This window comes from Hyperoodon ampullatus (assembly GCF_949752795.1).
Source record: "Hyperoodon ampullatus genome assembly, chromosome: 4".
Classification (NCBI taxonomy): Eukaryota; Metazoa; Chordata; class Mammalia; order Artiodactyla; family Ziphiidae; genus Hyperoodon; species Hyperoodon ampullatus.
Window position 1 is genome coordinate 114860443 of NC_136917.1, and position 16104 is coordinate 114876546.

Genomic DNA, 16104 nt, shown 5'->3' on the forward strand with positions numbered 1-16104 from the left:
TTAGAAGAAAACAAAGAAGTAAATCTCTGTGACCTTAGATTAGGCAATAGATTCTTAGGTACGACACTAAATGATAAAGAAAAATTTCAGAATGATGTCTGCTGCCTGACACCTTTCAAATAAAGTTTAAAATATTCAAGACAAAGTAAATATTAATGGATACATGGGACTTCCCTGGTGGTCCAGTGGCTAAGAATCTGCCTTCCAATGCAGGGGACACAGGTTCAATCCCTGGTCGGGGAACTAAGATCCCACATGCTGCAGGGCAACTAAGTCCGCATGCCACAACTACAGAGCCCGCATGCCGCAACTACAGAGCCCGCACGCCACAAATACAGAGCCCATGCACCACAACTAGAGAGCCTGCGTGCCACGACTACTGAGCCCGCACACTCTGAAGCCTGTGCACCACAACTAGAGAGAAGCCCGTGTACTGCAACGAAAGATCCCACGTGCTGCAAAAGATCCTGTGTGCTGCAACCAAGACCCAATGCAGCCAAAAATAAATAAATATTTTTTAAAAATGGATACATAAATATGTAGAAGAAATATACAAATACCTATCATAATCAGTCTCCAAATAGTGGTTACTTTTAGGGAAGAGAGAGGAGGGCAAAGGGATAAATAGGGCTTAAAGTATCTGTAATCTCTTGTTTCTAAAAAGAACTCTGAGACAAATAGGATATCCTTGATAAAATAAATTTATCATGTTTGATAAAATAAAATTAGCATATTTCATAAAAGTGGATATGGGTATACATATGTACTTTTATGAGTATTTAAAATACTTTACAATTTAACAAATTATATTTTATAAAAATGAGACATCCTGGGCTTCCCTGGTGGCGCAGTGGTTTAGAGTCCGCCTGCCGATGCAGGGGACACGGGTTTGTGCCCCGATCCGGGAAGATCCCACATGCCGCGGAGCAGCTGGGACCGTGAGCCATGGCCGCTGAGCCTGCGCATCCGGAGCCTGTGCTCCGCAACGGGAGAGGCCACAACAGTGAGAGGCCCGCGTACCGCAAAAAAAAAAAAAAAAGGGACATCCTTGGGACCTCCCTGGTGGTCCAGTGGTTAAGACTTCGCCTTCTAATGCAGGGGTTGCAGGTTTAATCCCCGGTCGGGGAGCTAAGATCCCACATGCCTCACAGCCAAAAAACCAAAACATAAAACAGAAGCAATATTGTAACAAATTCAATAAAGACTTTAAAAATGGTCCACATCAAAAAAAAAAATCTCAAAAGAAAAAAAGATTTAAGAATGAGAGGCCCTTATCATGAGCATTCATTGCCAGTACAGCACAGGGTGAAAAATGAAGGTAAATTAAAGTAACTTATCTAAAACCACACTAATCCCAAGAAAAATTCTGGAAATTACTTTGGGAACAAATACTGATATCAGAACCTTTGTCACTGCCTTTATTCAAAATGGAATACAAAGTCCATGCCCCCAGAATGAATACTGGAATTTTCCACTTGTTTGTATTCTATATAAATAGTTGTGGCTTATGTTTATTTTAATAAATTCTCTCTTCCTCTCTCTCTCTGCTCCTAAATTTGTTTTCATCCAATTTTCCCAAGCTTAAATCTCTTGTTTTTTTCCTTTCCCTAGATTTGCATTTCCTTTTCCAAGCAACAGTAAATTATTTTCTTTTCCAACTGCTCTTAAATCAAACAGTACATTTCTTTGGTTGGTTTTTCACTTTCATCTACATGTTAATTGGTTTATTTACATCGTCTCTTCATCTTCACTTGTCCGAAGTACAGCACAAGCTTCCAGGTGCTAACAAGCTACAGTTTTACAAGGAGGAAGGTGGCTCATGTAGGTATACCAGGAAGATGCAGATGCAGATGAGGACTTAACAAACACTTCTCACACCTATTTCCTCACAGGGCACACAGGAAGCTGGAGGGGTGGTGGGGAGGACATGGGTGCTGCTGCTGTTAGAGGGTGGTCAAGGCTGCAGGCGCTGGCCCCTTCTCTCCCTGGAACCAGGAGCCTTGGTCTTCAGAGCCCAGTAGGCTGCCTGCCTCTAGTCACACAGGGCAACAGTTACCATCACTGAGCACCTTCTACTGCCAGGCAGTGTCCCAAGCACCTGATGCTATTTCCTTGAACTCATAATTTCCTAAGAGAGAGCCATTACCGTCTCCACTTTACATACAAGGCACTGGGTAGAGAAGTGAAGCAATACATGCAAGGTCACAGAGCTGGTAAAGGCAGAGCCAGGATTCCCACCCAGCCGTGGCTCGTGGCAAAGCCCTGCCCTTTACCACACATGGCTTCTTCCCTTTCCAGCTGCGGAAGCAGCATGTAGAACAGATGCATTTTTTGGTGAAGAGTTGTTCTCCCTCACAACCTACCATGCAATCGCTCTACCTATTATATTATTTATACTCAAAATGGGGCAATATTTGTCTTCAAGAAAGCAACCTGATCCCTCAAGTTTGACATTAATAAAAACAAGCCTTTGCACACAGGCATATACACACACACCACGTATGGATATGTGGGCATGCACATCAGGGCAAGGATGGCCATCTGCTGTATATGAAAGAGCCCCTGGCATAGTGCTTCTATAGCCACTTGCTCTGCAAACCAAGTCCCTACAGAGGAACGGAGGTGTACCTGGATAGGATCCTGCGTCAGTCTCATGGGCCCGATGCGTACCTCTGCCGAAGAGACCTGCTAAAACAAACAAACAAACAAACAAAAACAGCACATGAGATGTGTCAAGTCATAAACTACAGGAATTGACAAATTCTTCCTTACACTGGATATTATGTCATGCCCCTTTGCAGCTAAATAAAAGGATCCAATTTTTTGACTTGGAGACAGTTTATAAAATATCACATACAGTACAATTCTGGTTTTGTAAAAGAATGTATACATTTATGTGCATTGAAATGTCTGGGAGGATACATCCTCAAGGCTAAGTGGTAGGATTTCAGGTTATTTTTACCTTAAGTGCATGGATTTTTATAATAAGCACATATTATTCTTTACTCTCTCTTTATGGGAGAAAACAACTCAATAATTATTTACTGAGCACCTACTATTCTGGGCATGATGCCAGGCTGTTATTATTCTGAAATTTCCAAAGAGTAAAAATTCCTCTCATATGTGGAAGCTAAAGCATTTTGATGGCTTACGAGTGTTCCTATATTTAGATCTTATTTTTTTATCTTAATGTTTTAGTACGAGGAATAAACAGCTTACTCTTACCCGTGTTGACCATGACTAAATTATTCATTTCAGTTGTACCTCCTCAAATAAACTGAGTAACCTCACACCCAGGACCACAGGAAGCTGACTCTGTCCCATGACTCCAGGAATGAGCTTAGGTGTTCACTGGCCAACACCATCTAACTGCCTTTGGCTGCAAGCAGAGAGAAAATATTTCTCTTTATTTTATTTTATTTTTTTTTTTTTTTTTTTTGTGGTACGCGGGCCTCTCACTGTTGTGGCCTCTCCCGTTGCGGAGCACAGGCTCCGGACGCGCAGGCTCAGCAGCCATGGCTCACGGGCCCAGCCGCTCCGCGGCATATGGGATCCTCCCAGACCGGGGCACGAACCTGTATCCCCTGCATCAGCAGGCGGACTCTCAACCACTGCGCCACCAGGGAGGCCCTTCTCTTTATTTTTAATTACTTTACTTGGATTTCTAAAAATAACTTTTCTCTAGACAAGCCGATTGAAGGTCTTGGCCTCACCTCCATGGATCCAGGTTTGTTTTTCTCTAAGAGGCTGCAGTCATTTTGCCTCTACTTAGCAGCTTATCCTGCATTCAACACACTAGGTTGGCCCCCGTGAGTCAGACAGGACAGCTTCAGCAAGCATCGGAGTTCACAGGACCAGAGACATTTCAGTGACCCAAGGGTCAAAGGAGGCTTTATCAGTTAAACAAGAAAGGCAGAACTTTCTTTACATTAGACTCGAAGACTGCTAATTTCCCTTTCTCCTTTCTTGCCCTTTAACTGCAGGTGGGCATGGTGTGAAGCTTCTCCAAAACATAACCACGAGTTGCCGATGTCCTTTTCCTCTGTCAGGCGGATTCCTCCAGCCCGCTCTCTGCGGTGAGCTCTCAGGAGAGCAAAGCTGGGCTCTCCTGCCCTGCTTGGGGAAGCAGCCTCCCCACGGTGAGACCTTCCAGCAGGGCTGGAAGGACTCCTCGGGTCCCTGAGCCTATGGACCTGTGACAAGTCCCTTCAGTGTTGCACTGCGGTCCTCAGGCCTAAGTGACACACTCAAGTTGCTTTTCTCTAAGCAAAACAATGCCCTGTGAGGGGTCTGTACTGATACGTGCACAGCCCCAAGAATTCCCCTGGAAAGAGAACGTCACCAGGTCTCCTGCATCACTGGGACTCTGGCCACCACGCAGCTTCACCCTAAAAGCAGTTTTTATCGTCTGAAATAGACACCCTCCCTCAAAAGCAGTGCAACCGCCAGAATTCTGCTACAAAATTAACGACTGAGAAGTGAAACCAGTTTGGTACAGAAAGAGAAATGTGACTGAAAATCTGAGGTATCTTTGTGCTCTCTGGTCTCTCCTGGCAGAGTGCCTGCACCACCCACAGAAGCCCCTGTGACAGGGCCTCCTGCGCTTTCTCCAGCAAAACTGGCCCTGGCCCTGCACAGGGGCACCCAGGGGCAGAAGACAAATGAAACAAGAAATCAATAAAAGTTTAAAAGCAATCAAATAAAAAGTGGATCGTTTTGGAAGGCTAAGGGACTGGGGCAAGGGCAGAGACTGCCCCCAAAGTGATAATTCCCTCCTAAGCGACGCATTCCTGTGTACTTTGAAGGAATGAATGTGTGCGCGACGTTGTTAAACAGGCCCTGTTCAACTCTGCCAGCAAAGCAGCTGATGACTGCGGGGGGCCCTCCTGTCTCCAGCCCTGTGCTAGGCACTCTCACACGAGCAACCTTGGCAGGAGAAAAGCAACAGCCACGGAGTGACGGCATGCAGTTTTAGAAGCAAGCCTCCATCTAGAAGATCCTTCTCCTGCTGACAGACAGGAAAGACCCTCCAACTTTCCCCTGAAGCACAGGAGTTCCCTGCCCGCATCCAGCATTTTAACCTCCTCCGGACCCACGTCAGCAGGAAACTGCCACCTGAGGCAGAGCCAAGGAGAGGAACTGCAAGGTCGCTGAGCTCTCTCCAAGACCCCGGCCTCTGCCATCCCCTCCCATGCCCCCGAGCCCCACATCCCTGTGCTGCCTCCCAAAGAGCACAGGTCAACTTCACCGCCAGCCTGGGCACCTCGGTTTCCCAGCTCCTCTAGTCCTGACCTACACATCACTTCTTGTCTCTTGGTGTGCCTTCTCCTTCTTGGTCTGCGCTCCAGTCATCAGACTTTGGCTTCTGTGTCCAACAGAGGTCAACTATCCCAGTAGAACTGGAACCTCTCCTTCTGGCCTCTGAGGGATGGCCCAAGGCCTGACCAGCAGCAGGTATGGGCACAGACAGCAGCAGCAGCCTGCAGAGTTCTCCTTCTAACACAGGAGTCTTTTTTTTTTTTTTTTTTTTTTTCGGTACGCGGGCCTCTCGCTGTTGTGGCCTCTCCCGTTGCGGAGCACAGGCTCAGCGGCCATGGCTCACAGGCCCAGCCACTCTGCGGCATGTGGGATCTTCCCGGACCGGGGCACGAACCCGTGTCCCCGGCATCGGCAGGCGGACTCTCAACCACTGCGCCACCAGGGAAGCCCCACGGGAGTCTTATTGCCTGCATCTCACCCATTTCCAAGAGAACAAATTATGAACAGAAACAGGAGACCATTTACTGATGTCTGTGTAATCAAGCCAAGATTCTCTACTTCAAAGAGTGAACTTTGAGCAACTGCAGATACACAGATCCTCAATTAGTGTGTTAGCTCTGATTCCAGGGTGTGACCACATTTGCCAAGGACACAGAAGCAAGAAGGAGGTGGGGTCATAGGTATTACAATTCCAGCTCTGGAGAGGAGAGGAGGATAACATTGAGAGTGTGAAGAGAGACACGCTTCCTAGTCACTCCGACCCCACGGCTCTCCCCAGCAGCCAAATGAGGAAGCACTGTTGGCTGACAGTGCAGTTTTAACTGTCCAACATTAATAGTGTGTCGAATATTTATGTGTACACACATGTGTGTGCATGGTCACCTACACACACACACATACACATATATATGTAGCAGGGTCACCAATTCACATTCAGATGAGTTGGCTCTTCAGGAAAAAAGAAATGTCCTATTTTGTATCATTTACTGATTCTACGGTGTAGGCACTTTCACCTTGACTGATCTCAAGGTAGCAACCTAGGTCCCTGAACATGCAACTGGGAGTATACCTTTTCATTCTGAGAGGGTTTATGAGAGGCAAACTCATTCAGACTTGTTTGATAGGCAAATTTCTATCACTTGCTTTTGTTTGAGAGTTCAGTGAGATATAGAATTCTGATTGACAGACATTTCCCCTCAGACTTTGAGGTGGAGAGAAAGGAGACCATCTTTCTGGTTTTGAAGGTGGTGAGATCAAGGAAGGCTTTATGAAGACAAGTGGGTCATGGATGGGAAGAAGAAGGGACTGGGCTGGGAGAGGAAATTCCAGGCATAGGAAACAACAGAAGCAAAGGCACAGAGGCAAGAATGCAAAGATGCTCGTAGGGGAGAAGACAGGAATCTAGAGAACGTGGATTACAGAGCATGAAAGGGAAGACTAGGTTGCGGTCAGTTCCTTAGAGGATTCTGGAAAGGAAATCCCTTTTGATTCTGTAGGCACCAACCACATTGCAGGTTTTTGAGCGGAGGATTAACAGGATCAGATTTATGACTCAGGGAGAAAAACCATTTGGTTTGCCTACTTTCTGGATAGTCAAGAACAGAAATTTTGCAAAAACAAAACAAAGACACTGCTATGAGTAGGAACTATAGCAGTGAAAGCAAGTGGGTAAAATATACCACAACGATCAAGAAAAAAAAAATTACACCACCCTCCCACCAGCTTGGTTTCATATCCAAGGAGAGGGAACTCCAAGATGAAAACCAGCTGGTGCAGGGTAACCAGACGAAAGAGACTAAGTCTTGAGAGAAATCACAGTAGTTCAAGCGGCTGGTCCACCTGTAACTGCATCATACTCTCTGGTGGTAGCCACAGCTCTTGGTAGCTTCAGGAATTGTGTTAAATAACTTGGACTCCGGTTTTAGAGCTTCCCTCAAATATGAAGGTGGTGAGAATTCAGGCAAAGTGACTGAGCTGGAAGGCCTTCCTCCTGCATCTGCTCAGCAGAGCTGACTCAGGCTTGGAGGGCCGCTCAAGTGCCCCCCACTCTCTGAAGGCTGTCCAGGTCCAGTTGGACCCAGAAAGGACTCACCACTCTCTCTGCTCAGTGCTCCTCCTGTGTGCTTCTTAGCATTTACTTTACTACCCATTTAAATATCTTTCCCCTGGGCAAGGTTGTGAGTGTCCTGAGGGACACAGATATTGTCTTTTTCACTATTTTGTCCGCAGCCTCTAGAAGGTGCTCAGTAAATGCTGGTGCTCAATAAAGAAATGGAATTGAATTAAACTGCCTAAGATCACACAGATTTTAAGTAACAGAGTCAGGACTGAGACTTCATTTTTCCTGACTCCCAGTGCACTGCTCTTTCATTATGCTCCAAATTTTACAGCATTAATTCTGACTGTACCCCCCATATTTCTCTTATGGGTTTCTGGACTCTATTCCAATTTTGCAGATGGATTCAGCACCTGGCAACCTCTGCTCACACCCTAGTAGTCTGTGCTGCTGCTAACAGGGCTGCCACCAGGACTAAGAAGGAAAAGTTCTGTATGTGTGTGTCTCTGTCTGTCGGGGTGGGTAGGGAGTTGCCATAGCTTCTACCTTCCAAAAACAAGCTCAGAGACTGAATCCTCCCCACTTCCACAACTCCTTGGGAATCCATTCGTCCCCACCACCTGCAGTACTGAGTGTTCACACACAGGTGTATACACACGCACAGCTCAGGGCCAAACCAACTTCACTTCATGAAAGGGGTACCTCATTGTAAAGATCATTCTTATTTTTAAATATCCTTAATCAACCCTGACTGCTGCCCTGTTGGCTCTGATTTTAAAACAGTATTTACATCTCTCAAGGGGTCCCCTGTCTACCCTCCATTCCCAGGCCAAACTACTTTCTTTATTCCTCTGAGCTCTGGGTAAGCAAAGGTGGTATTTGACTTGTCCCTTTTAAATAAGCCCATGCCTGCCCTCTGGCTTCTGGTCAGAAAGGCACCAGCAGTGCAGCCTCCACGTGTCCCACCATGAGGCTGCTGGGCATCACTGCTCCGGACTGGGAACCACTGACTCGTCCTGCCTCACCTCCCAGGCCCACTGTCCACCGAACACCCAGAATGCTTCCTTCCTCCTCCTGTGTCTGATCAGCCACAGGCCCCAGTGGTCAGCTCTGACCTCACACCAGCCTCCAGCCTTCACCTCACTTTGATTCTCGCCATGTTCCACTGCCCTCTGGACCTTTCAGAGCCCAACAGGTGGTCCCAATCCTCCCCTCCCCTCCCCTTCCTGCTTCCAATTATCTTACCTAGACGTTCTCAACCTGGGCTTCTTATTAGAATTACCTGAAGGACTTTTTAATTATATTAATGCTTGGGTCCTACTTCAAACCAAGAGAACTGGTATCTCTAAGGTGCAACGGGGGTTGAGAACCACTAGTCTGTTCTTTGAGCAGACATGTCTGTTGTCAACTTCAGACGCTACTACATATTCATTTATGCAACAGATATCAACGGAGCACTTACTTGGTGGAAGGCACCAAAACCCACCCAGACTCAACCATCATACCTGAACCCAGATACCCACAGGGTTTTTTCCAGATAAGCCACTCCAGAAACACAAGATGATCATTTAGGCAAGAGGAAGATACAGTCCTTCACATTTGATGAGTTTTTCCCCCCCAAACAGTATCCCTAAACTAGAATCAAAATAAAAATTTTTATAGTCTTTTTTTGTTACATACACACACATTATATATATGGAAGATTACTCATAGTCATGAGATACTCACAGTGGGCGACAGAGCTACCAACTCCGTGTTTTATGCTCTGCTGGTTAGATTATTAATTTGGCAGCATGAGGTTTTATCACAAAAAATACAGACATATAAATGTCTACTCATCAAAATATACAACCATAAAAGAAAAGATCACTTTGACTTTAAATTTTAAAACTCCTATTCACCAAAAGCAAAAGCAAAAAACACCCTAATAAAAGGTAGGTGCTAGCCCAAGAAATGACATCTACAGTATAGGAAACCAGCAAGTATTAGTAACCAGAACATAACAAAATCCTTAAAAACAGTAAAAAGACAACCAGAAAGAAAGCTGGGCAAAAGATCTGAAAAAGAAATTCACAGAATAGGAAATACGTATGAAGAGACACTCAATATTTAGTCATCAGGAACATAAAAATTTCAAATTACAATGAGATACCATGTCACAACCAGCTGTTTTTTGATCAACAAAACAGTAGAATTAGGAAGTAAAACACTACCTAGCATGGGCAAGAAGTAGACCCACAGGAACTCATACATTGTTGTTGGGAGTGTAAATTGGTTCAGCCACTTTGAAAACATTCTGGGGATTTCTAGTAAAGATGAAGTTTACATACGACCTACAATCCACCTCCTATGTGAATGGACCCCTGGGATATATGAAGAAGCACTTACAAGAACATTTGGAGCAGATTTAGAACCAAGATTTGGAAACAGCCTTATCCACAATCCATTAACATCCATCACCAAAAAAAATTTATATCAAGAAATATCCATACAATGGAAATTATACAACAATGAAAATGAAACAACCCAAGCTACCCATTCCAAATGGATGAATCTCACAAACATCAAGTAAAAAAAATAAGTCTCAGAAGAACACATACCTTAGAGTACCACTTAAGGTTTTAAAATATTTAAAATAATACTGAATATAGTTTAAGAGTATATTATAACGGTACAAAGAAATGCTTATAAATTCCCTGTGGAGGCAAGTGGTCCTACTGGTGGAGAAGGAGATGTATTCAGGGGCTTCAAGTATTGTTCATCATTGATTTTTTTTTTTAAGCAGTGAATACTGAGTACATAGGTGTTTACTGGATTATATGTTCCGGTTTGTTGATATCTTAAATATCACAAAATAAATTTACAATATATTTAGTTTTATGGGAAAAGCCTATTTCCTATCTTGGGGTTAACATTAATTGAGCAAGTAGTCACTATATAAATATTCTACATATACTTTTTTTTTTTTCTCCCAGTAAGGTCTTTATTTGGTAAAATAAGATGCTGTATTTAAAATTCCTCAGAATACAGACTGAGTTTCCCTGAAACTTGTTGAAATGAAACCCTAGGAAATGGGGCTGGGACTCGGGGGACCTGGGACTCGGGGGACCTTGCTCAAGGTAACTAATTTCTCTGTGCCCCAGTAAGACAAGAGGGGATTGAGGACCCACGCCCCGATGTGCATCATCCCATGTAACAGGCACAGCAATCCCACAAACTTAAAGCTAAAGAAGTTAAAGCTCCAGAAAGGTTACTCAACTCACCTGAGGGCAGGAGTTGAGATTTAAGCCCAGACCTGTCTTTCTTGGAAGGAAGGCCATGTTCTTATTTACATATTAACTTATATCTTGATTTGTTCCAGAAAGGTCTTAAGATGGTACACAAAGAGACTTTAGTTGTAAAAAACTTATACATAAGATGTGGAAGATCAGGCTGAGCTTGGGGAAGGTGAAGCAAGTAAGGAGATCAGTACATACTACGTGTGTCACAGCTGACGCAGTCAGAGCCAGTGAAAGCAAGATGCGACCCAGAGGCGCCCCGAGGCACTGGACCAGACGCCGTGATGGGCTTTCCAGCACAGTGTCTTATGATGCCCCCTGCCCTCTCCCATTCTCCACTGTCGCTGTTGGGGACAAGGCTGTTCTTTCTTAATAAGTATTGTCATTACACTCAGTGACTCTTACTGGGCGAGTGGAGAAGAGGATGATATATCCCACCATGCCTGGAAAACATCACAGTGACAAAGGACAGATCCACCCTCTGGTTAGCACTGAAATGGTAATTAAAAATAAACTTAAAAATAAAGGGCTTCCCTGGTGGCGCAGTGGTTAAGAATCCACCTGCTAATGCTGGGGACACAAGTTCAAGCCCTGGTCCGGGAAGATCCCACATGCCGCGGAGCAACTAAGCCCATGAGCCACAACTACTGAGCCCGCAGGCCACAACTACTGAAGCCCGTGCGCCTAGAGCCTGTGCTCCGCAACAAGAGAAGCCACCACAATGAGAGGCCTGAGTACCACAATGAAGAGTAGCCCCTGCTCGTCACAACTAGAAGAAAGTCTGCATGCAGCCACGAAGACCCAAAGCAGCCAAAAAATAAATAAAATAAATTTATTTTAAAATAAATAAATAAAAGGCAGAAGACATCCAAGATGCCATCAGATCCACACACAGAAAATGTGGCCAGCACAGTCTAATGGAGAAACCATCCCACTCCCCGTAAATATCAGATGAAAGAGAGAAATTCTTTAACACTGGAGTCATTTCATCTACAGCCATCAGAAAAGAACTGTCTGAAACAGACTATGTGTTAAAATGGGGGCGGGGGGAAGGTCTAGAATACAATCCATGAAATGGTGAGTACACCTGAAGGAGGCTAGCACAAGAAAGCCTTAGAGAGAATTAGCTTTGGGCGGGGGAAACCCTAATTGCACTTCAACATTATGATTATGTCAAAAAGCTTTGCATCATACATGCCACGCAAGAATCACGGCATCAAGCTTTCATTAACCTAGCAACTCAGCTGCAGTGTCACTGGGCCAGGCATGTGTGTCAACATAACCATTCCCAGATTCCAAAGGTCAAACCCAGGGCGTGACCTGGAGAACAGAGGAATTTAAAGGCAACTGAAAAACGTGACATCCCTCAACTAACTTCCTTCCTTTTATTAGGAATATTACTGATAATAGAAACAGCCAGATGACTTCAAGCACTCAAAATTACATTGTGTAACAGAGGATGAGCAAAGAATGTCGATCTCTGATTATGCAGAAGGCAGTTACCCGGACTGTGGAAAAACCCAAGCATTTCTAATGCCCTTCCATCCTGCTATATGCCTTCTCCTTAACATTAAATGAAGATGGGACAAAGTGGGGAGGGATGATATTCAAATCCGTCAGTTCTGTTACTTGGTCAGCAGTTCTGGTAAATAGATTTGATGGCCAAGGAAACAGAAACCACCTGCTAAAAATGAGTTTTAGAGATAGCCTGTGGATTTCAATTATCTATGCTGCCTCTGTCCTCAGTTTTATCACTGAAAAGCTAGAACTGCCTTAGAGAACCAGTAGCCAAATATCTTCCCTGTTGGACTCCAGGAGAATCTCACACTAGGGCCCGGGTGACCCTGAAGCAACACTGGATTTTTAGCCACATCTGGCACCACACCAGAATTGAACCACGCTCGCTTTCCTGACTCTGGCGTATCGGGGCCACTCACACTGGGTGAACTGTCACCGTCAGACCCTGAGTCCACGGACCGTGTGGATGTCAGGAGGGATGAATCCGCGTGGAATGTTGACTCCACTTAAAAGCTAATCCCATTTCAACGAATCCCATTTAAAAGTAACAAACTCATGAGAAGTAACCCGCAAAATGCAAATGCCCACTTTTTTGAAAAGGAATTTTACTTAGCTGGCAAAAACAGTGATTTCCAAACAGTTATTCATCATATGCACAGTTCCCATCCTAAAGACGTAAAACCTAAGTGAAGCACTATACAATTAGAACCTCAACATTTTTAGAAGCTTAGCATATGGACAGCCGCCCCCGAGACCAGCAGGGCGTACCTTGAAGGTCCCCCCACTCCCCACCCCCGAGCCCTGTGCCTCTTCCCTTTATCTAACGAAGGTAAACACGTTGGGGGCAGGTCTCCACTGTGCTTGGCCCTCTGGGTCCACCGTGGCTTCCATCAAAAGCCAAGGTGTCAACACCCCACAACCTTACTTCTTTTTAAAAAATAGTATTTTTTTTAAGAGTTAGGGAGGAGGACAGGGGAGCACCGTGAGGGTGGAAGTGGCCTGCTTATGGGTGTGTGGCTGAGCTGAGGAAGGGTGCCTAAGGCAGCATTCTCCTCCTTCTCCCAGAAACCCAGAGAGTCAGAAAGGGGTAGCCAGTGAATGTGTCCACTGGGGAGGAAAAAACCCAGAGAGCTCCCAAACACAGCAAAAGATTACTTAAGTCCACAAAGACCGTTTTCTATTCAATCAAAGTACATTTCTTTAAAAAGGTGGTTCCAACTCACAGCCTATCCTGGATTCCCACACATGTCCCTCTTCTCTTGGCTGGAGAGCAGGCTGAATAACACACTCTTGTCTGACAGTGGAATGGAAGCGAAAGGCTCCCTTTTGTTCCTGCTCTAAAGCTCTGCCCACTTGCGTCTTCTGATGAACCTCTGCGTAATCAAGGCATTAAATACCTTCATCTGAGAACACAGCACTCTGCAAACAATTCAATAATGGTGGTAAGAAATAAGCCAGAGGTACCTGCAGGGTGCTATGGGAACTCAGGCAAGATGCATTAAGCTCCCTCTGGGAACTCAGGCAAATTTCCAGGAGATCACAGGAAAGCTCAATGATGAAGGAGGAGTGAGACTGAGGCAGGTGAAAACCATGGAAGGGACATTTCCAGCCTACGGAATACCACGAGGAAAGGCAAAGAACAGAGTTCCTGTGGACAGCCCCGCACAGCCTGGGTCTGTGGATGGGGATGATGAGGCTGACGAGGGAGGAAGGGGCCGGCTCGCAGCCTTACCATGGTGAGAAGCTTAGGCTTACGGTAGCACTGCTGGATCAGTATTGAGCTGGATCATTCTGGCTGAAGTGTGGATAGAGTAACTGTGGATAGACTGGAAGACCAGAGACCAGAAAGGAACTGCTGCTGCAATGATCTGGGCCTGTGGTTCTCAAAGTGTGGTCCCTGAACCAGCAGCAGCAGCACTGGAACTTACCAGAAATGGAAACCCTCAGGCCCACCCCAGACCTGCTGAGTCAGAAACTCTGAGGGGTGGGAGCAGCAATGTGTGAACTGATCAGCCCTCCAGGTGACTGCGATGCTCGCTAAAATTTGAGAACAACTGGTAAAGACAAGAGGTGATGGGCGCCTGCGCTAGGAGCAGCGTGGGATGAATTCGAGGCTAACGCAGGGCATAAAATCAACTGAGACATGTGTGGGCAGCGGGGGATAAAGAGAGGAAGTTCAAGGATTTTGGTTTGAGTGACTGGTTGGAGCTGTCAAGAATACAAGAGGCCAAGCAGACTTATGAGGGCTGATGAGTTACGTGCTGGATGTGCAGCGTTTGAGATGCCTCTGGGCCATGCAACTTGTCAGGATGTGGGATATATGAGTAGGAAGCTCAGAGGAGAGGTAGTGAAAACCATGCCACCACTCAGAGCAGGAAACCAAAGACAGAACTCTGGAGACACCAGTATCAGAGGGCTGAGGAGAGGCAGGAAAGTCCACAGAAGCCCCAGAAGAAGGAAAAAGAGAAGGAAAAGGAAAATAAGCTGGTTCTCCCAGAACCTCTGGTACTGCCACAGGGCACAGCTAAGTAGGTTTTGTTCTCCTACCTTAATATTAGGGAATCTATTTATATAACTCACCATCATCAGTAAGAGTAAACCAGGGCTTCCCTGGTGGCGCAGTGGTTGAGAGTCCGCCTGCTGATGCAGGGGACACGGGTTCGTGCCCTGGTCCGGGAAGATCCCACATGCTGCAGAGCGGCTGGGTCCGTGAGCCATGGCCGCTGAGCCTGTGCGTCCGGAGCCTGTGCTCCGCAACGGGAGAGGCCGCAACAGTGAGAGGCCCGCGTACCGCAAAAAAAAAAAAGAGTAAGCCAATACTTGGTCATCTCAAGAGATGCCTAGATGGCATTTTGCTAAAGTTCAACATTCATTTTTAAAATTTCTTTCTTGATAGCCTCCCCAACATCCACTCCTTCCTTCTCTCTTCCCAGGGTTCACTGACTGACTCCTGTTTGGGGAGCTATGCGGTTCTAAAGAAAAAATGTGAATTTATAGGAATATGGCTAAGCATTTGACTTCTCTGGCTACAGTGACTGGCTAGAGGTAATCAAGTGACTTAGGCTGGTCCAATCAAAGTTTTAGCACAGGATTTTGCTAGGAATGCTGACAAAAGGCTGTTTTCTCTCTCGCAGTCTCTCTCTCTCAGTATCTCTCCTTCTCCCTCTTTCTCTCCCTCTTGCTTAATTCTCCCTGGTTGTCAAAAAAAAATTTCTTGAACAAATGTTTGCTGACTGCCCACTGTATTCCAGTCACTGGGGAAAAAAATTGCTCATTACTATACAAGTAAATACACAGCTCAATTTGGATTTGAACTCAGACTCCCTGACTTCAGAGCCTATGCTTTCACATAAGATATCATACACCTGAGTGTCATCAAAGAAGACTGAAATAAATGGAATGATATGTGCCTTCCTGGATGGGAAGTCAGTATTTTAAAAGTGTCGTCTCCCCTAAATCAATATATTAATTACTATAAATATCCTGACACCAACTTTAATTCGTAAAATTCTCAAATCCATGTAGAAGAATAAATGGCAGCAACTGGCTAACAAAATTACGAAGGAAGCGTTATTTTGCTCTGCAAGGTGTACCAATAGACTCCAAAGATACAACTACCAAAACAGTGTGGTTCTAGCAGAGAGGTCAATGAAAGATCACAGAAAGCTTAGGAACACACACACACAAGAATATATATATATATATATATATATATGAATATATATGTATATTTTCTCAGTTCTTAGGCTTTCTGCTATCTTTCATTGACCTCTCTGCTACAACCATGCTGTTTTAGAAGTATGATTTTAGTAAATAGTAAAAGTGTCATTTTATATTAGTGGGGAAGAAGTTGATAATTCAATAATTTCAAGAACGATAGTATAATTGGTTAACATGTGGGAAACAATTAAGTTAGCTCCATGCATCATGACATATATCCAAATTACTTCCAGACAGATTAAAATTTTAAATTAAAAAAACCAGTGAGAATAT

General features: G+C 45.0%; 1 protein-coding gene across 10 annotated transcripts in view; it reads right to left on the reverse strand.

Moving 5' to 3' along the window:
* The window catches only part of PDE8B (phosphodiesterase 8B), a gene marked incomplete at both ends in the record, with an annotated part of 271807 nt that overhangs the window by 157291 nt on the left and 98412 nt on the right, over positions 1 to 16104 (reverse strand). For 6 of the 10 annotated variants that reach the window (XM_079702704.1, XM_079702702.1, XM_079702700.1 and 3 more), the window contains one exon: positions 2629 to 2688. The exons of 1 other annotated variant lie outside the window; for it this stretch is intronic. In XM_079702704.1, the coding sequence (XP_079558830.1) occupies positions 2629 to 2688 (60 nt within the window). The remainder of the gene's footprint in view (positions 1 to 2628; positions 2689 to 16104) is intronic. 3 more of the 10 variants (XM_079702696.1, XM_079702701.1, XM_079702697.1) reach the window with 1 other exon arrangement.